Here is a 22049-nt window from a genome sequence, read left to right as displayed (position 1 = left end):
AACTATGGATGAAGCTCGACCAACAGGCATTACATGCATTGAGCGAAAATAATAGTGCATTGAGAATGGTTAACTTCTAGCCGAAATATAGATTTGCACAATAAAATTTAAAAAGGACGACTGATCGCTGCAATCTATAATTGACAAGCCGAAATATCAGTCTAATAACTCACGGTTGCAAAATGCTAAACCGAATTCTGCACAGAAAAATGGAAAAACTGGTTGAATCCGACCTCGGGGAAGATCGAGTTGGATTCTGGAGAAATGTAGGAATATACAAGGCAATACTGACTTTACGACTTATTTTAGAAGATAGGTTAAGGAAAGACATACCTCCGCTTATAGCATTTGTAGACCTACAGAAAACTTTTGAGAATGTTGACGGGAATACTCTATTTGAAATTCTGAAGGTAGCAGGGATAAAATACAGGGCACGAAAGGCTATATTCAACTTGTACAGAAAAAAGACGACAGTAATGAGTCGAGGGGCATGAAAGGGAAGCAGTGGTTGAGACGGAAGTGTGACAGGTTTGTAGCATATCCGCAATGTTATTCAGTCTGTACATTGAACAAGCAAATGAAAAATTTGGAATAGGAATTAAAGTACGTGGAAAAGAAATAGAAATTTTGAGGTTTGCAGGTAACAGTGTAATTCTGTCAGAGACAGCAAAGGACTCGGACGAGCAGTTGAACGGAATGAATATTGTCTTGAAAGGAGGATATAAGACGAACATCAACAAAAGCAAAACAAGGATAATGAAATGTAAATCAAGTGATACCGAGGGAATAAGATCAGGAAACGATACACTTAATGTAGTGGATGAATTTTCCTATTTGGGTAGCAAAATAACTGATGATGGCAGAAGTAGAGAGGATATTAAAATGTAGACTGGCAATGGCAAGAAAAGCATTTCTGAAGAAGAGAAATTTGTTAACATCGAATATACCGGGTGATTAAAAAGTCTGTATAAATTTGAAAACTGAATAAATCACGGAATAATGTAGATAGAGAGGTACAAATTGACACACATGCTTGGAATGACATGGGCTTTTATTAGAACCAAAAAATACAAAAGTTCGAAAAATGTCCGACAGATGGCGCTTCATCTGATCAGAATAACAATAATTAGCATAACAAAGTAAGACAAAGCAAAGATGATGTTCTTTACAGGAAATGCTCAATATGTCCACCATCATTCCTCAACAATAGCTGTAGTCGGGGAATATTGTTGTGAACAGCACTGTAAGCATATCCGGAGTTATGATGAGGCATTGGCGTCGGATGTTGTCTTTCAGCATCCCTAGAGATGTCGGTTAATCACGATACACTTGCGACTTCAGGTAACCCCAAAGCCAATAATCGCACGGACTGAGGTCTGGGGACCTGGGAGGCCAAGCATGTCGAAAGTGGCGGCTGAGCACACGATCATCACCAAATGACGCGCGCAAGAGATCTTTCACGCGTCTGATAATACAGCTTCACTAAAAGCGCCTTATCAGGTAACGTCAACATGCTGCGACTGCTGGCGCATCTGATTCTCTCTCTCATTACAGCTCCTTTTATACACGATTGTCATGCGCAATCACTGACGTTTTGCTATCCAGCGCCATCTGTCGGACATTTTGTGAACTTTATTTTCTTTTGGTTCTAATGAAACCCCATGTCATTCCAAGCATGTGTGTCAATTTTTACCTCTCTATCTACATTATTCCGTGGTTTATTAAGTTTTCAAATTGATACTGACTTTTTGATCACGCAGTAGATTTAAGTGTTACGAAGTCTTTTCTGAAAGTATTTATAGAGTATAGCCATGTATGGAATTGAAACATGGACGATAAACAGTTTAGGCATTGCAAATGTGGTGCTACACGGATATGTTGAAGATTAGATGAGTAGATCACGTACCTAATGAGGAGGTACTGATTAGAATTGGGGAGACATGAAATTTATGGTACAAGTTGACCAAAAGAAAGGACCAGTTGATAGGACACATCCGAGACATCAAGCGATCACCAACTTAATATTGAAGCGCAGTGTGTGTATGTGTGTGTGTGTGTGTGTGTGTGTGTGTGTGTGTGTGTGTGGCGGGGGGGGGGGGGGGGAAGTCGTAGAGGGGAGACCAAGAGATGATTATAGGAAGCAGATTCAGAAGATTCAGAAAGATGTAGGTTTCAATGGTTAGTCGGAGAGGAGGAGGCTCGCACAAGGTGGAGTATCATGAAGAGCTGCATCAAACCAATCTTCTGGCTGAAGACCACAACAACAACAGGTGAAAGACATTGTGTGTGTGCCTCCTTTGTCAAAAATAATTTCGGAACACAAAGTGCTCATTTCTAAGGCGCTCACGGCAGTGATTCCACTACATGCTTCAGAATTTATAACGGGAAATGGATAATCGCTTAGCCGTTATCTCTGTCGCCAATAGGAGACTGACTAATGAAGTACTGGGTTTGATGCGTAAGTTCGTAGCGGTTTTGCACAAGTTTAACGAACACAGTCTGCCAACGCTGGGATAACTTTTCGACTGGTAGACCGTAAAAATCACGTGGTTTTGAGGCGAAAAACTTGTCGAGCCGAGTTCGGAGCGCGTTTTCATGTGGAAGGGCAGTTCATTAAAGGTTGTTCGTTAGAAAGCAGAAAGGTGAAAATATGGGGGTGTAAGATCCGGTGAATAAGGTGGGTGTGGAATGACTTCCCAACACAACTCCTGAGTATGTTTTTGTCGATAGTGCAGAATGCGGGCGAGCGCTACCGCGGACTAGCATCCCTTCACGCAATCTTCCTGGTCGCTGTTCTAGGAATGCGTTTGCAAGAGTCTCAGTTGTTGACAATAAATGTCAGAAGTGATGGTTACACCTCGGGGAAGCAATTCATAGTATACCACGCCATCGCTGTTCCACCAGATGCATTACATTATCTTTTGTGGATGGTGAAGGTCTTTGTACGGGAAATTGTTGCGCCATTTGGGCTGAACCATTCCTTTCTTCTCGTCGTGTCAGCATAAGGACACCAGTTCACGTTACCGGTAACCATACAGAATAGGAGTGGTCGGTACTGTTCACGAGCCAATTGATGACATACAAGCAGAGATATACATATGGCCACGCACTGATTTTTGTGATTTTGGCTTAGAGCATGCGGTACCCATATGTATTGTACGTTTCTCGTCCGGGGAACAAATATTAAATATCATCAATTATTTTATATCAAATTATGACACGTGTTTAAAAACCTGTGTGGTCTTCCTGGTTTCAGTAGTGGATCACAAGTCCCCGTCAGTCTGTTCACTCTATTAACAGAGCATAAGAGACTGAAGTATTTGACAAAGAGAAGGTGACTTCACAGTACGAACATGAAATAATTTCATGACCTCACCTTGAATACTCGTTGTTGCTTGCTCGTTGTCTATGGGTAACTTCTGGATTTGCTGCAATTGTTACTACAATGGGTCCTTGGGTTTGTAATATGCTACGTAAGGACTGATACTGTTAAAGCCTTCCATATTATATATTTTCGTAATATCATCTTCATAATAATCAGTAGTTCACCAATATAAACTTTTCCAACGTCAGTCGTTGTCTCAAAAATGTTCAACAACACGACCTTTCTCAAAATCGTCCGTGTCTCACGACTTCTCAAGACTCACTGTCTCTGAGACCCACCAAAACGTCCCCACTGCATGCAAATGTTGCACGATGGCGGAATGATCACAATTTATCAAATTTGCCAGTTCTCGAGTATACTGACGTGTATCATTGGGGGTTAATGTGACTAAACGGTCTTCATAAACCCCGAAAGTCTTCTGAACGTGGAAAATCACTAACGTCAAAGCGATCCTCCTTAACCGTTTTCTTGTCGTTTTTGTCCAATGGCATTATTCCCATACATGGCTCAAATGCTTCTGGCTGCCTCCGCGGATGTCACCCCTCCATTGAACTTAGACGGTGGAGTACGTCAGAAATGTTCCGATTTCTGCATTTGACACTCCATTTGCTACCGCCACAGTTCCACTCACTACTTCCAAAAGACAAAACGATTATATGTAAACTGCAACAGCAATTAAAAATAACAGTTGATAAATAGAGCCATAACAACGGAAAAACGAACAAGCAAAACAAGAATGCTACTAGTTGAGACTAGTAGCCCCCTTCGTCTATGAATTGTTTGTACTCGTGAAATCTCGTTCAGATTCACACTATGCACAATTGTAACATCGATTGTTTCTATATCCCAGTGTATTTTCCCATCCGTTGGTCTACGTTACGCGGTTTTTTCGTACAATCTTTCTTTTAAGTACGACCATAGGTACAAAAATCACAAACAGACAAGCCAGACAAACGAGACGGCTAGAACCTTTGCTAAATGTCTATTCTCCAGAGAAGACATCATGAGTGCGAGACAGCGACTGGCACGCAGCTTCATTTTGCAGGAAAAAACAGCGCTGCCTTAGATGTTACTTTAATCCACTGTATAAGTTCAAGAACATTTGAAAATAAATGTCTTTAACGACAATGATTCCGAAGAACATCTGGCCTGTAGTTCGATTACCAGAAACCGAGCACCAAATACCAATTTCTTTTTTTCGCAAAGAGGAAATTGATGCACAGTAGCCAGAAAGGCGAAACCAGCCTTCATACACTACTGGCCATTAAAATTGCTACAGCATGAAGATGACGTGCTACAGACGCGAAATTTAATCGACAGGAGGAAGATGATGTGATATGCAAATGATTAGTTTTTCAGAGCATTTACGCAAGGTTGGCGCCGGTGGCACACAAACAGCAGTTGACCGGCGTTGCCTGGTGAAACGTTGTTGTGATGCCTCGTGTAAGGAGGAGAAATGCGAACCATCACGTTTCCGACTTTGATAAAGGTTGGATTGTAGCCTATCGCGATTGCGGTTGATCGTATTGCGACATTGCTGCTCGCGTTGGTCGAGATCCAATGACTGTTAGCAGAATATGGAACCGGTGGTTTCAGGAGGGTAATACGGAACGCCGTGCTGGATCCCAACGGCCTGGTATCACTAGCAGTAGAGATGACAGGCATCTTATTCGCATGCCTGTAACGGATCGTGCAGCCACGTCTCGATCCCTGAGTCAACAGATGGGGACGTTTGCAAGACAACAGCCATCTGCACGAACAGTTGGACGACGTTTACAGCAGCATGGACTATCAGCTCGGACAACATGGCTGCGGTTACCCTTGACGCTGCATCATAGACAGGAGCGCCTGCGATGGTGTACTTAACGACGAACCTGGGTGCACGAATGGCAAAACGTCATTTTTTCCGATGAACCCAGATTCTGTTTACAGCATCATGATGGTCGCGTCCGTGTTTGGCGACATCGCGGTGAACGCACATTGGAAGCGTGTATTTGTCATCGCCATACTGGTGTATCACCCGGCGTGATGGTATGGGGTGCCATTGGTTACACGTCTCGGTCACATCTTGTTCGCATTGACGGCACTTTTAACAATGAATGTTACATTTCAGGTGTGTTACGACCCGTGGTTCTACCCTTCATTTGACCCCTGCGAAACCTACATTTCAGCAGGATAATGCACGACCGCATGTTGCAGGTCCTGTACGGGCCTTTCTGGATACAGAAAATGTTCGACTGCTGCCCTGGCCAGCACGTTTTCCAGATCTCTCACCAATTGGAAACGTCTGGTCAAAGGTGGCCGAGCAACTGGCTCGTCACAATACGCCAGTCATTATTATTGATGAACTTGGTGTCGTGTTGAATCTGCATGGACAGCTGTACCTGTACACGCCATCCAAGCTCTGTTTGACTCAATGCCCAGGCGTATCAAGGCCGTTATTACGCCCGGAGGTGGTTGTTCCGTTTACTGATTTCTCAGGGTCTATGCACCCAAATTGCGTGAAAATGTAATCACATGTCAGTTCTAGTATAATATATTTGTCCAATGAATACCCGTGTATCATCTGTATTTCTTCTTGATGTAGCAGTTTTAATCGACAGTAGTGTAAATTGCAGTGTCAGGTCAAGTTCGCGCAGCCACAATGTTTTTAAGGGACCACTCGCAATACTTAACCGTCTTTTCCGTATGTTCTGGAAGGAGTGTCTGACCACATGAAACGCACTAAGATTTCAGGTGTAAGACCTTCAGTACAGAGTGAGGATTTGAACTTTTGACGTATGTCTGTTCGAAATCAGCCTGAAATAATTTTTCTGGCTAGCAGTAATTTTCAGCGAAGTGTTTGCAGTCGCTACCTAAGTTCGAAATGAAGGTTTGCAGTAACGCTTAGAATTAGGGACATCGCCGCTGAATAGCCATTATATCAATTTCTGAACACAGATTTTTGCAGAAATAATGGAGTTCATGAACTGTTCAGGAAAAATTTCACAAATCTTGACTGAAACAATACACATGTAAGCTTCAACTAAACACTTCCTTTTTCTTGAATTTCATATTGTTTCTTGTCCTGTGAAGTTGGGTGGAGGTCATTTTCTGCGTGCAGTAGGTCTACGACGAAAATGATTGGCAGGCAGTAATAGTATTATCGACATTCGCAGCCTTCTTCTTCAGTTTCTACTTCAGTTATATTCATCATGTTGATAAGAACAACTATTATCAACCGCAGTGGAACAGAGCCTCAGCTAAGCCTAACACTGAAACTAATAAAAAAGCAACACCAAGCAGTCAATAACGTCAGTTATATTTTTACAATGTAAAACTTGTACGAGGTACGTGAAAAAAGTAATGAGACGGATTTTTAATCTACCAAACTCTTTGTTTTTTTCAGACAACAGTATTTTCCACTTCAAAGTAGTTCCCTTCGCCGGCTGTACAGCGGTAGAGTCTTGGTAGCAGTTCTGCAATTCTTCAACTGATAGGGCCTTTAACATGTCGGTCACAATCTTTTGAATGTTCTCCGGAGTCCCAAAATGACATCCTTTTACGACATTTTGCAATTTCGGGAAAAGAAAAAAGTCACAAGGACTCCAGTTAGGTGAATAATGGGGCTGTGGAACAACAGGAATGCTTTTTGAGGTCAAAAATTCCGTGATGGAAGTAGGCGTGTGTCATGGAGCGTTGTCATGATGCGGCATCCTCTTGTCTCACTCGATTCACCTTTTTCCTGAGGCTTCCAAGGACATCTTTGCAAAAGATTGATTGAGAGTTTGTACTTGAGGAACAAATAGTTTGTGCACGACGCCACTTCTTTCAAAAATGCAAATCAGCATTGTTTTAATCTTTGACTTGCTCCTTCGAGCTTCTTTCGAACGAGGAGATGCAGCTTTGTCTCAGGATCGTACTCAGAAATCGAGGATTCACCACCTGTGTTCACACGGCTGAACCATTCGTGGTCATTGGCATTTCTCTCAAGAAGGTCAACACACGTTTCTTCGATTACCCTTCCTCTGAGCTGAGAGGTTTTTCCGAACCATTTTGCCTCCCTGGTCACCCATCCTTCTTACTGTTAAACATCGTTTTGATATCACAAAAGGAAGCACACGTTCGACGTTTTCGTCGGTTTTTGAAGTTGAAGATCTCTCTGAGCGAGGTTCATCGTGGTGTCGGCCTTCCAAAAATGATTTTTCTTAGCGAAAAGCTTGTGCTCTTGATAAGGAACGTTCCCCCAAAGGCCTGTTTCAACTTTTAAAAGGTCACACTCGCTATTTCCCCAAGTTTAACACAAAACGTGATCGCACAACATTGCTCTAAATTCCGCTGTTCCATTTGCGTAATACGTAGCAAAAACACAACTTCACTGATGGCGCTCTCAAAAATCACCTGATGGCTGTATTGAGTTGATATTCAGAAGCCCTTTCTGGAAGGGATGAACACACCGGTCTACACAAGCAGGACAACGACGCGTTCCACACAGCTCGCAGTGTTATCAGTCTCACTACTTTTCTAACACACCTCGTCCTATGGTCTTCTCCCCTAATGTGGCGTTTGATGGAGTGAGCAGTTGCCGAAAATCTTCTGAAAACGTCAGGTGATGACAGTTCGTCTGTTGTGCCATTTCATGAACTCTATTTGCAACAGCAGATGCTTCACGCACATCACAGTATTCAACGCGTTTTATGTCAAAAATAGTGATTTCACGTTCCAAAAGTGTAGTATATAATAAGTAAACAAACCATTTTGCATTTTACTCACAAATAATTTCATACATACCAGAACAAATATAGGTAACTGATTTCACTGTGAAAATCGCTTAACTTCAAATATTCTTTCTTGCAAAACAGTAAAATAAGAAATGAAACTACTATCTGTTTGAATACGACAAAAGTTGCTTGAATAAACCACATAACGATGAAAAGACACTAACAACAGCACTTTCAAGCAACAATCGAAGCTGTGACAACTAACCAAGCCGGCTGTGGTGGCCGTGCGGTTCTAGGCGCTGCAGTCCGGAACCGCGGGACTGCTACGTTCGCAGGTTCGAATCCTGCCTCGGGCATGGATGTGTGTGATGTCCTTAGGTTAGTTAGGTTTAAGTAGTTATAAGTCCTAGGGTTCTGATAACCTAAGGTGTTAAGTCCCATAGTGCTCAGAGCTATTTGAACAACTAACCACGCCGACTGGGTGTTGTGTGATGTCCTTAGGTTAGTTAGGTTTAAGTAGTTCTAAGTTCTAGGGGACTGATGACCTAAGATGTTAAGTCCCATAATGCTCAGAGCCATTTGAACCATTTGAACTAACCACGCCCGTCAAGCGATCTGAACATCGGGCGTGTGGCTAAGGAGCAAAGTCACTTTTGTCTTGGACATACAGCTGCACTTTTAGAAGTACTTAGCAGTTGAAAACTGCTGTCATGACGGCTGTATTACCCCATTTAGCAGCTACCGGTGCGTATATGCATACGAGGCGTTTTACAAGGCATGCCCTACGTGTAAATATGTCTGGGAAATGTAGGTTAGTTGAACTTACGATAATTGACAGAATTATGGTCGGTCGTATTAGCGTTGCATTGGGTAACTTTTACGGTGAATTTAACTAAAAGTAATCTGCGAATGCTGCAGATATTATACCGAAACATTAAGGTACTGCAATACCAAATGTACGCACTAGATATAAATCTTGATTAATATACTTCATTGTTCGGAACTTCGTGTATGAAATGAAGGGATAGCGAGACACTTTCTGCGGGTACGTGAAAGCCAACGGGCTATATGACGCAGCTGAGACGACTCTGGACTCGCATTAGAGAGGACGGCGGTTCAAATGTCTTTTTCAGACTTCCAGATTTAGATTTTTACATGGTTTCCTTAAAAAGTTGAAGGCAAATATCCCGTCCTTCCCAAATCCGAGGTTGCGTAACGTCTAATGACATCGCCGCCAGAGAAGGGACATTAAATCTTACTTATTCTTGTGCGTTTGGTGCTCTGCAGTTGGAGAAATTGCAATTATCACATAAAAAGGGTTTTTTACGTAAGCTGCATTTTGATATAGTTTATTTTGTCGGACTAGTTTCGGGCAAGAAGACAAATACTTCTTATAGTATGTTATTTATAGTATATAATGAAATAGACAGGGGCTGCAAGGCCCCACTGCCGGACAGATCCATATATTGCTAAAATCGCAGAACATTTACACTAAGCTGTAACCTACTCAATGTGCCGAGATGTCGTTTGCCCTCACGTAATCGAAACACCCCGAGCGAGGTGGCGCAGTGATTAGCACACTGGACTCGCATTCGGGAGAACGACGGTTCAAACCCGCGTCAGGCCATACTGATTTAGGTTTTACATGATTTCCCTAAATCGCTTCAGGCAAATGCCGGGATGGTTCCTTTGAAAGGGCACGGCCGACTTCCTTCCGCATCCTTCCCTAATCCGGTGGGACCGATGTTTAGTCCTCTCCCTCAAATCACTCAACCAACCAACTCGAAATACTACGGCAGCCCGTGGGAATGGTAAGAGGTCACTGTTTCAGACGCCGGCTCGTAGTTCAGCTGATTCGCCAGACTGGGGATGTGCAGCTGTCCGCGATGTAACAAGTGTCGGGCCGGCTGCTGTTGCAGTCACGTTCTGACTTCGCTTGTTCTCGCGGCCATCTTGCGGCCACTGTGACGCTGCTGCCGTTTTCCGTGGCACCACCCAAAATTTATTGGCGGCCCTACAGTATTGTTCTATGACGTTTTGGTTTTCTATATCATCATTATGTGACTTGCCTTATATGCACTACTTTTTTAGCGTATCCCAAAGACGATCTTTCATTGTAATCATATAATAATACGATTGTGTGATGTATACGCGAATATATATGCAATCAGAATAAGAAATTTTTATGAGAATATGCAGCTGTCAGTGGCGACTGCTGTACGTGCAAAGACCATCATGTTTTGTTTACTATGGGCTATATATAATATTTCTTCTAGTTTGTATTATCTCTGTATTTACATGAACAGCAACTGGTACAGACAAGTGCATATTCTCGTAAAAATTTCTTACAAAACATTTTATTGGCATACGCTATAAAAGAGTACAGACGAGGGCTATTCGGAAAGTAGGACCAATCGTCGCGAATTGAAACCACAAGAAAAATCAAAAGTGTTTTATTTGCAACAGTTAGCTACACGTTGCAGCTACTTCTCTATATAGTCTCCACTCCGACTGCGACATTCGTAGCATTGTACAAGCCTTCCAACACCCTCATCATACAAGGCTGCCACCTGTGCTTTCTGCCAATTCTCTACGCTGATCTGCAGCTTTTTGTCTGTGCCAAAATGTTGTCTTCATAGCCAGCGGTTCATGTAAATAGAGAACAAAATCAGCCATATCCGGGCTATATCGAGCGTGATCAAACACTTCCTATCGGAAACTCTGAGGGAGCGTCCTCGTTTCTCCTGCAGTGTGCGGCCTAGAAGTGTCATGAAAAAGGACATGCTTAACAGTTATGTTGTTTGGGGTTGCCTGAAATCAAGCGATATCTCTCACAGACCTTCATACTAGGCGGGAGACACCATTTTCTAGACATGTTTACGTGCTCTTTATGCGCTGAGAACTGAAAAGAGCAACGTGACGCGATCGACGGACATGCTAGACACACTGCCCGACACATCTATGTAAAGCTTCATCTAATTTTCATTGAGGCTTCACCTTACTTTCCGAATAACCCTCGTATAAGGCAAGTCAGGTTGTGATAATATGGGAGACCACATATCCGTAAAACGCTATATCGTAACCAACATATTGTAAGAAGTAAACCTGACCGGATACCTACGCGTGTTAGCACCCCGCTCCCGTGATTCAGGGAAGCGCCCCGGACCCGGATCGAATCCGCCCGACAAATTAAAGATGACCGCCTGAGGATCTTAGGAGGCTTCCGGCACCCGCCAAGGTGAATAACACGCTTCTGCCCATGTCTCATCTGAATCACACGATTCGAAGCGTTTAGAAAACGTACTTACATTTTCACATGGTATAACATAATATGGGTACACAAATTCCGTCCGGAGAAGGGGGAGGGGGGGGGGTGAGAGGGGGTTGCGACAGAAACGACAGCCAGCCATCAATGTCAAAGACAATAATTAACAAGTCGAGCCCGTGAAGATGCGGGAGTCAGGCCAAGAAAAAGAAGTTTTATCTTATATAATACAGACGCCGTTGATGAAGTTTTGTACAAAGTTGGCCTGGAAATACCGTGGGTGTGTGAAATACAGTTTAATTCTTACTGTAAAGTGAAAAAAGCAACCTAGTACTGTTAATAATGCCAGTTATTAAGGCTGAAAACAGAAGCGTACTGATTTTATTCGTGGGATATGTAGTACCAAGAGTAGAATTAGTAGTTGAGTTATTGGTTAAGGGGAGTAATAGTAGGAGAAAGTAGTAGTACTAGAAAGTAGTTTTTTTTGCCTTTTTGATTCTTTGTTGCAGTATTAGATTTATTACCTACTATTGTTGTCATATTAGTATCTTTCTGCATTAGTACTTTCAAACAATTCCAAAAAGATCATAATATTATAACAATACTACCTAAAAATCTAATACTGCAACATAGAAGTACCACATACAAATGCTTTTTTTCATCTTCCTCCAAAACTCATTCATTTTCTTACAATAAACTCTTTTCCTATCATTTGATCATTTCACATCAGTTGTTTTTCTGTTTGCTTTAGCTTACTGAAAACTTTGTATTTCTTGACTTCTAGTCTGAATTTGTCTCCGTCGAATAAGGCCTCCTGTTCAATCTGCAGTTTATATAAGTCCTTTTTCGTCTTACCTCTCCTCCCATTTTCTTTATCTACACTCCTGGAAATTGAAATAACAACACCGTGAATTCATTGTCCCAGGAAGGGGAAACTTTATTGACACATTCCTGGGGTCAGATACATGATCACACTGGCAGAACCACAGGCACATAGACACAGGCAACAGAGCATGCACAATGTCAGCACTAGTACAGTGTATATCCACCTTTCGCAGCAATGCAGGCTGCTATTCTCCCATGGAGACGATCGTAGAGATGCTGGATGTAGTCCTGTGGAACGGCTTGCCATGCCATTTCCACCTGGCGCCTCAGTTGGACCAGTGTTCGTGCTGGACGTGTAGACCGCGTGAGACGACGCTTCATCCAGTCCCAAACATGCTCAACGGGGGACAGATCCGGAGATCTTGCTGGCCAGGGTAGTTGACTTACACCTTCTAGAGCACGTTGTGTGGCACGGGATACATGCGGACGTGCATTGTCCTGTTGGAACAGCAAGTTCCCTTGCCGGTCTAGGAATGGTAGAACGATGGGTTCGATGACGGTTTGGATGTACCGTGCACTATTCAGTGTCCCCTCGACGATCACCAGTGGTGTACGGCCAGTGTAGGAGATCGCTCCCCACACCATGATGCCGGGTGTTGGCCCTGTGTGCCTCGGTCGTATGCAGTCCTGATTGTGGCGCTCACCTGCACGGCGCCAAACACGCATACGACCATCATTTGAACCAAGGCAGAAGCGACTCTCATCGCTGAAGACGACACGTCTCCATTCGTCCCTCCATTCACGCCTGTTGCGACACCACTGGAGGCGGGCTGCACGATGTTGGGGCGTGAGCGGAAGACGGCCTAACGGTGTGCGGGACCGTAGCCCAGCTTCATGGAGACGGTTGCGAATGGTCCTCGCCGATACCCCAGGAGCAACAGTGTCCCTAATTTGCTGGGAAGTGGCGGTGCGGTCCCCTACGGCACTGGGTAGGATCCTACGGTCTTGGCGTGCATCCGTGCGTCGCTGCGGTCCGGTCCCAGGTCGACGGGCACGTGCACCTTCCGCCGACCACTGGCGACAACATCGATGTACTGTGGAGACCTCACGCCCCACGTGTTGCGCAATTCGGCGGTACGTCCACCCGGCCTCCCGCATGCCCACTATACGCCCTCGCTCAAAGTCCGTCAACTGCACATACGGTTCACGTCCACGCTGTCGCGGCATGCTACCAGTGTTAAAGACTGCGATGGAGCTCCGTATGCCACGGCAAACTGTCTGACACTGACGGCGGCGGTGCACAAATGCTGCGCAGCTAGCGCCATTCGACGGCCAACACCGCGGTTCCTGGTGTGTCCGCTGTGCCGTGCGTGTGATCATTGCTTGTACAGCCCACTCGCAGTGTCCGGAGCAAATATGGTGGGTCTGACACACCGGTGTCAATGTGTTCTTTTTTCCATTTCCAGGAGTGTATTTTCCCGTTTTGGAAGAATGTGTCGATCTTCTATGTTAATATTTCTTCCTTCATTCTCTTTAGATTCCTGATCTCGTCTGTTTTTTTTAGGGCAGAATGAGTATATTTTCTTATTTGGTCTCAAAACCCAGTTGCCATGTTTGTTCTTGATTGGACCTAATATTTTTCGCACGAGACTTCTTTCTGTCTTTTCCAAAACCGTATAAAAACAGTCCTTCCGATCCACAGAGGACTTCTGGTTTCACACAGTATTATAATGCCTCAATTTAACTTCTTTAGAAAAATTATGGATTTCTCACGTTCATGTACGCTCTTTTCAATTTTTTCAGTTCTGATTTTAATTGGTTCTGTTTCTCCTATTATGTTCATATTCTCACCCAGATATTTAAAGTTGTCCGCTTTCTTCATGTTGCCATAACTGGTTTTTAAAATTCTTGGTGAGTTACTTTGATCATGTATTCTGTCTTTTAAAACGATATTTCTAAAGCTATCTTCTAAGCTGTTTATTTCAGAAGTTCTAGTTTTTTCTTTTCATTCTCTGGGGTTCCATTCTTACTCTATTTTTTATAATTTTCCCATCACACAGTTGAATTATGATGATGACAAGCCGTTTCCTTGTCTGGCATCTGATACTATTAAGTCATGATTACTACGTTGTTCTTGCGAAACGTCGACACTGTGTTTTGCAGATCTTCCCATAAATTTTCTACTTTGTCTTGATTTTTCCTGTTGTCTGTAGAAATGATTATGGGGCATGTTCTGAAAGTAAGTGTACTAAATTTTTATATTTTTTAAGAAAAACTATATTTGAAAAAAATGAAACAGAAATTGTCGATACACTTGTTGACTGTTTTTTCTCATAAACGCCATTCCGTTCCATATATTTGGTGAGCGGTGGCACAAACTTCTTCACGCCCTGGTAGAAGAACTCACCTGCCACCTCTTTCCGGCGGTTTAGTGCCTCTTTCTGCACCTGCTCGTCGATTGAAATTTTAATTCCACTCATGTATGCCATCAGGAAGGTGAAAAGATGAAAACCTAAAAGGCGTCAAGTCAGGGGAATACAGGGGTTAGTTCATATCATCCCAACCAAACGAGTACAGGAGCACCTTGGTGGCTCAGGTTGTGTGAGAACGGACGTTGTCGTGAAACAAGCAGCATTCCTCTCCTTTTGTTTTGAATACTGCTTTTTTTTAAAAAAAAGGAATCTCGATATCATTTTACACTGACGTCTCTCCCTGAGACAGAAATTGTAGTTTTGAATTACTTGGGAGAGGAGGGATTGGTGTGACGCCACCGTGACGGTTGTCTTTCTGTCTCAGGCGTGTAACGAGCCAACCACGTTTCATCTCGAGTAACAATACAGCTCGGAAATTCCTCACCTTGGAATTTAGATCGCTCAAGAAACTCACAGATGCTACTGATTGGAACCTTCGAGTGCTGCTCTGCCAGTTGTTTTGGGACACGTCTTGTGCAAAGTTCCTTCGTTTCTGTAGAGATTTCTGGAGAGTTGCGGAATCATCAGAGAAATTTCATACACTGTCAATTGGCGCTCTTCAAGAACAGTTTCCTCGACTTTTTGGACCAATTCATCTGTCGAAATGAAAGGTCTTCCACTCCTATGTTAATCGTGAACATTTATTCAGCCTCTGCTAAACTCCCTACACCACTTAAAAACACATGTTCTATTCATAACACTTTCACCGTAAACCACTTTGATTGGCGAAAGATTTGTGTAGATGTTATTCCTTTCACGACTTGGAAACGGATTACAGAATGTAGCTCGCACTTGGTGGGATTTCTTACCGACATCTTTCACACAACTGGATACTACAACGCGAGTTTACATATTACCGTGTTCCTCCCACGCTTGATCTGTTCAGGGGTCCACCCGCTATCGTTCAGTGTTACCAACACTCAAAAAACAAAATCTGCCGCCCTTTATGGTAACAGTACACTTACTTTCTGAACTTGCGTTGTACAATGTACATCTTTTACTATATAGAGAAATGTTACTTGTGCGACCATTGTTAACATTCAAGGTAATAGGTCGTAATTTTTTTACTGTATTTATTGATATATCGCATGGTTTTTAAGCACAAAAGTTAATATAACACAGACAATAAGATATGTAATTTACAAACAAACATCTAAATTTTAATATAATCAACTGCATCATTCCTTGCGATCAGGAAATCGTCGGAAGTACCACGATAGGTCCTGTTGGAACTACTTGACGAACAGTTTGCCTGACTGCTCCGAAATCGCAATTTGGAGCTGGAGCCTCATATCATGTATGAAGAGAATCCATGTTTCTGCCATGATTGGTGCGTATTCTGTTAAACATTGTCCATGTTGTGGGCTATTGGTCAAAGGCAGGAGGTTTATTTCTTATTCATGGAATGTTTTGGCAATGTGGAGGGCAAGCCTCCGTCCAGTCTCGTTCCCATGAGACTTTTAGATCGAACCAAGATACATGCAGTTCAATGGCTGTTTTCAAGCATGGTTTTCTACACACATCAAAAAAGAATTATGCATCATCCCGGTTCCGACAACTCCTGAAGATAGACGTTGTCTGGGGGTATTGTATAACAGACAGTCCCTTTGACTGTTCAGAGAAGTCACTAAACACGCCCAGACATGTAAACAACCATGCAAAGGAACGCCTATTAGACGGACGGGGTCCGACAGCCGATCAGTTCCAGTCGTTCCACCAGAAAGGAGGTACATGGGTCGTGTTGTCTGTAGTTCAACCATGCCTAGACGGTCAATACCGCGGTTCGATCGCGTCCGCATTGTTACTTTGTGCCAGGAAGGGCTCTTATCAAGGGAAGTGTCCAGGCGTCTAGGAGTGAACCAAAGCGATGTTGTTCTGACATGGAGGAGATACAGAGAGACAGGAACTGTAAATGACATGCCTCGCTCAGGCAGCCCAAGGGCTACTATTGCAATGGATGACCGGTACCTACAGATTATGGCTTGGAGGAACCAGACAGCAGCACCACCATGTTGAATAATGCTTTTCGTGCCGCCAAAGGACGTCGTGTTCCGACTGAAACTGTGCGCAATATGATGCATGATGCGAAACTTAACTCCCGACGTCCATGGCGAGGTCCATTTTTGCAACCACGACACTATTCAACGCGGTGCAGATGGGCCCAACAACATGCCGAATTGAGCGCTCAGGATTGGCATCAAGTTCTCTTCATCGATGGGTGCCGCATATGCCTTCAACCAGACAATCGTCGGAGACATGTTTGGAGGCAACTCGGTCGGGCTGAACGCTTTATACATACTGTCCAGCGAGTGCAACAAGGTGAAAGTTCCCGGCATTATGTGGGACCGACGTACACGGCTGGTGGTCATGGAACGCCGTAACGGCTGTACGATTCGTGTATGCCATACTCCGACAAAGAGTGCAACAATATTGGCAGCATATTGGCGAGACATTCGTTTTCATGGACGACAATTCGCGCCGCCATCGTGCACATCTTGTGAATGCCTTCCTTCAGGATAACAACATCGCTCAACTAGAGCGGCCAGCATGTTCTCCAGACATGAACCCTAACGAACATGCCTGAGATAGATTGAAAAGGGCTGTTTATGGACGACGTGGCCCACCAACCACTCTGAGAATCTACGCTCAATCACCGTTGAGGAGTGGGACAATCTGGACCAACAAAGACTTGATGAACTTGTGGGTAGTATGCCACGACGAATACAGGCATGCATCAATGCAAGAGGACGACTGGGTATTAGAGGTACAGGTGTGTACAGCAATCTAGACCACCACCTCTCAAGGTCTCGCTGTATGGTAGTACAACATGCAATGTGTGTTTATCATGAGTAATGAAACGGGCGGAAATGATGTGTGTGTGATCTCTATTCCAATTTTCTGTACAGGTTCCGGAACTCACGGAACCGAGGTGATGCAAAACTTGTTTTGATGTGTGAGTATAGAAGTTTTCTTTCAAGGACAATCTCATCTTGATTGATAGAACGTTGTGGGTTGCCTTGTAAGCGTTTAAATTCGCGGAGTAGAGATGCTGTTCGTCGAAGTGGGAACGTAGTGTGCGTCAATATGGACAGCGATTCGACGGGGACTGATCTTAGTGCACCACTACTAATTCTCATTGTTTTGTTCAGCTGTGCGCCGAGGTTTTGTGTGTATGCGCTGGCTATGGAGTCATAGAGGAGCACCAGATTCCGCAGCAGAGTAGACTAGCCCGAGTACTGAAGTGTACAGGGTTTCAGCAGCGACGCCCCAGGTTGTTTCGCAGGGCTCATGCAGGGCGTTGTTCCTAGTTCGTATCTTCACAATGTTGTTTTCCAAATGATTGTTGTAGTAGAATGTCTTGTCGAATGTAAGCCCTAGATATTTTGGGTGCTGATAGTGTCAAGTAGTCTGTCACCAAAATAGGCCTGGAGCTGTCTATTCGCCACTCTGTTGTATAAATGAAAGTAAGCCGTCTCTGTCTTTCTGGGGTTTGGTTTCAGTCTCCATCTTCGAATCAGATGTTAAGACGGCTTCCATTTCTTCAAAGCTGCGAAGATTTAATAAGTAGATAATAATTTTAAAAAGCCACTTGACTGCTTAAGCATAATTGGAACTGAGAATTTGAAAAAGTTTATCAAGATAAGTGCTGAGTTATCTGTGTGTTGCTTACATCGAAAATCTTGCCGCTTTTTACACCATTGTTGACTGCTTCCGAAGTAGTTCGTATTTGCTGAATAATAAGCTAGGGTTATATTCGTACACTCCTGGAAATTGAAATAAGAACACCGTGAATTCATTGTCCCAGGAAGGGGAAACTTTATTGACACATTCCTGGGGTCAGATACATCACATGATCACACTGACAGGACCACAGGCACATAGACACAGGCAACAGAGCATGCACAATGTCGGCACTAGTACAGTGTATATCCACCTTTCGCAGCAATGCAGGCTGCTATTCTCCCATGGAGACGATCGTAGAGATGCTGGATGTAGTCCTGTGGAACGGCTTGCCATGCCATTTCCACCTGGCGCCTCAGTTGGACCAGCGTTCGTGCTGGACGTGCAGACCGCGTGAGACGACGCTTCATCCAGTCCCAAACATGCTCAATGGGGGACAGATCCGGAGATCTTGCTGGCCAGGGTAGTTGACTTACACCTTCTAGAGCACGTTGTGTGGCACGGGATACATGCGGACGTGCATTGTCCTGTTGGAACAGCAAGTTCCCTTGCCGGTCTAGGAATGGTAGAACGATGGGTTCGATGACGGTTTGGATGTACCGTGCACTATTCAGTGTCCCCTCGACGATCACCAGTGGTGTACGGCCAGTGTAGGAGATCGCTCCCCACACCATGATGCCGGGTGTTGGCCCTGTGTGCCTCGGTCGTATGCAGTCCTGATTGTGGCGCTCACCTGCACGGCGCCAAACACGCATACGACCATCATTGGCACCAAGGCAGAAGCGACTCTCATCGCTGAAGACGACACGTCTCCATTCGTCCCTCCATTCACGCCTGTCGCGACACCACTGGAGGCGGGCTGCACGATGTTGGGGCGTGAGCGGAAGACGGCCTAACGGTGTGCGGGACCGTAGCCCAGCTTCATGGAGACGGTTGCGAATGGTCCTCGCCGATACCCCAGGAGCAACAGTGTCCCTAATTTGCTGGGAAGTGGCGGTGCGGTCCCCTACGGCACTGCGTAGGATCCTACGGTCTTGGCGTGCATCCGTGAGTCGCTGCGGTCCGGTCCCAGGTCGACGGGCACGTGCACCTTCCGCCGACCACTGGCGACAACATCGATGTACTGTGGAGACCTCACGCCCCACGTGTTGAGCAATTCGGCGGTACGTCCACCTGGCCTCCCGCATGCCCACTATACGCCCTCGCTCAAAGTCCGTCAACTGCACATACGGTTCACGTCCACGCTGTCGTGGCATGCTACCAGTGTTAAAGACTGCGATAGAGCTCCGTATGCGACGGTAAACTGACTGACACTGACGGCGGCGGTGCACAAATGCTGCGCAGCTAGCGCCATTCGACGGCCAACACCGCGGTTCCTGGTGTGTCCGCTGTGCCGTGCGTGTGATCATTGCTTGTACAGCCCTCTCGCAGTGTCCGGAGCAAGTATGGTGGGTCTGACACACCGGTGTCAATGTGTTCTTTTTTCCATTTCCAGGAGTGTATTTTCATAATATGTTTCCGCAGACTGTATAAACGTCCCTCGTACTACAGCACTACTGACCAACATGCTACTCTCCTAATACGGCTGAGATGAAAAAAATCATGGGATACCTCCTAATATCGTGTCGTACCTCCTTTTTGTCAGGCGTAGTGCAACAGCTTGAAGTAGCACGGACTCAACAAGTCGTTGGAGGTTCCCTGCACAGATATTGAACCATGCAGCGTCTATGGCTGTCCATAACTGCGAAATTCTTGCTGGTGCAAGATTTTCTATAAGAACTAACTTCTCAATTACGTCCCATAAGTGTTCGATGGGATTCATGTATGGCGAGCAGGGTGGTCAAATCATTCATATCGCATCGTCCAATCACGAACAATTGTGGCTCGATGACAAGGCGCTTTGTCATCTAGAAAATTCCATCGTTGCTGTGGCCGAGCATTTCTAGGCGCTTCAGTCTGGAACCGCGCGACCGCTACTGTCGCAGGTTCGAATCCTGCCGCTGGCATGGATGTGTGTGATGTCCTTAGGTTAGTTAGGTTTAAGTAGTTCTAAGTTCTAGGGGACTGATGACCTCAGAAGTTAAGTCCCATAGTGGTCAGAGCCATTTGATCCGTTTGTTTGGGAACAGGGAGTCCAAGAAGGGCTGCAAATTGACTCCAAAAAGCCAAACATAACTATTCCCAGTCAACGGTCTGTTCATCTGGACCAGAGGTTCCAGTATACTCCACGTAAACACAGCTCACACCATTATGGAGCCACTATTACCGTGTGCAGCGCCTTGTTGACAACTTGGGTCCATTGGCTTCGTGGGGTGATCTTCACACTAGAAACGTACCATCAGCTCTTACTAACTGAAATCGGAACTCATCTGACCAGGCCACGTTTTTCCAGTCGTTTAGGGTGCAACCCATATGGTCACGAGCTCAGGAGAGGCGCTGCAGGCGATGTCGTGCTTTTAGCAAAGGCCCTCGTGTCGGTCGTCTGCTGGCATAGTCCGATTTCGCCGGACTGTCTTAACGGACACGTTCGTTGCATTTTCGACATTGATTTCTGCGGCTGTTTCATGCAGTGTAGCACTAATCATTCTACGCAACCGCCGTTGCTCTCGGTCGTTAAGTGAAGGGGTTGTCCGTGGGGAGAGATAATGCCTGAAATGTGGCATTCTCGACACACTCTAGACACTGTAGGTCTCGGAATGTTGAATTCCCTGACGATTTCCGAAATGGAGTGTCCCAAACTTTCAGCTTCAACTATCATTCCGCGTTGAAAGTCAGGTAATTCTCGTTGTACGGCCATAACCACGTCGGAAATCTTTTCACATGAATCATTGCAGTGCAAATGACAGCTCCGCGAGTGAATTGCCCTTTTATCCCTCGTGCATGCGATACTACCGCCATGTGTATATGTGCACATCGCTATCTCACGACTTTTGCCACCTCAGTGTATTTGCCTCTTCTTGCAGGTGGCGTCAACGGGGAAACGTGGGTTGGGGTCTGCCACAACGGAAGAAGCCGTCGGCCTGCCGCATTGGGAAGACCTGCTGCGCAACTTCATCAGCGCTCCACACATGCCGTGCGGTTTTGGCCAGCTGGGGAACGTGGGCGGCCTGTGCCGCGAACCAGACGGCGAACAACACTGACTGCTCGGACCAGCTAAGCGAGGGGGTGACGCCGGTCTGCAGCGCATTCTACTACGCACTGTTTGAAGATATTTAGGTGTGCTGGCTGTTGCCTTTATACCACGGAACAATGACTTAATACCATCTCAGTGAAATACGAGGGTTGGAACTTTAACAGTGGCAACTATTTATTTACAGCTCGTGCAAAATAGGTACGTGTTTCAAGGTTTTACTGACCTTCAAAGCAGTCACCAGCATTGCGTATAACCCTTTGACAGCGATGTGGAAGTCGTAGGATACTCTTGGCAGTGCCAGTTATGTTGACAGTTTGAGCGGCGCGGTCTATTGTCCGACGAATTGGTAGCAATTCTGAAGCGAATGCCGTGAAGTGTTTCCTTCAGTTTAGAAATCGAACTGAACTCACGAGGGCTTAAGTGAGGGGAGTGCAGTAGGTGGTATAGCACTTAACAGCCCCATCAGCCAAACAAATCAGTAACAGCTTGCAATGTACGTGCTTGAGCATTGTCCTGCAAAATGATGGTCTGGCCCTGCAGAAAGTGTCATTACTTCTAAGCTGGTAGTAGGTTGTGTTCCAAAAAAGAA

General features: G+C 44.9%; 1 protein-coding gene across 1 annotated transcript in view; it reads left to right on the top strand.

Moving 5' to 3' along the window:
- Window positions 1-21720, top strand: part of LOC124622571 — a 35223-nt gene extending 13503 nt beyond the window's left edge. Inside the window, exon 2 of the mRNA XM_047148322.1 lies at window positions 21291-21720. Within this exon, the coding sequence (XP_047004278.1) occupies window positions 21291-21467 (177 nt within the window). The 3' untranslated portion in view covers window positions 21468-21720. The remainder of the gene's footprint in view (window positions 1-21290) is intronic.
- The last annotated feature ends 329 nt before the right edge of the window (window positions 21721-22049 follow it).

Source organism: Schistocerca americana, chromosome 1 (genome assembly GCF_021461395.2).
Source record: "Schistocerca americana isolate TAMUIC-IGC-003095 chromosome 1, iqSchAmer2.1, whole genome shotgun sequence".
In the NCBI taxonomy this organism is placed as follows: domain Eukaryota; kingdom Metazoa; phylum Arthropoda; class Insecta; order Orthoptera; family Acrididae; genus Schistocerca; species Schistocerca americana.
This window is presented reverse-complemented; position numbering and strand designations above follow the sequence as displayed.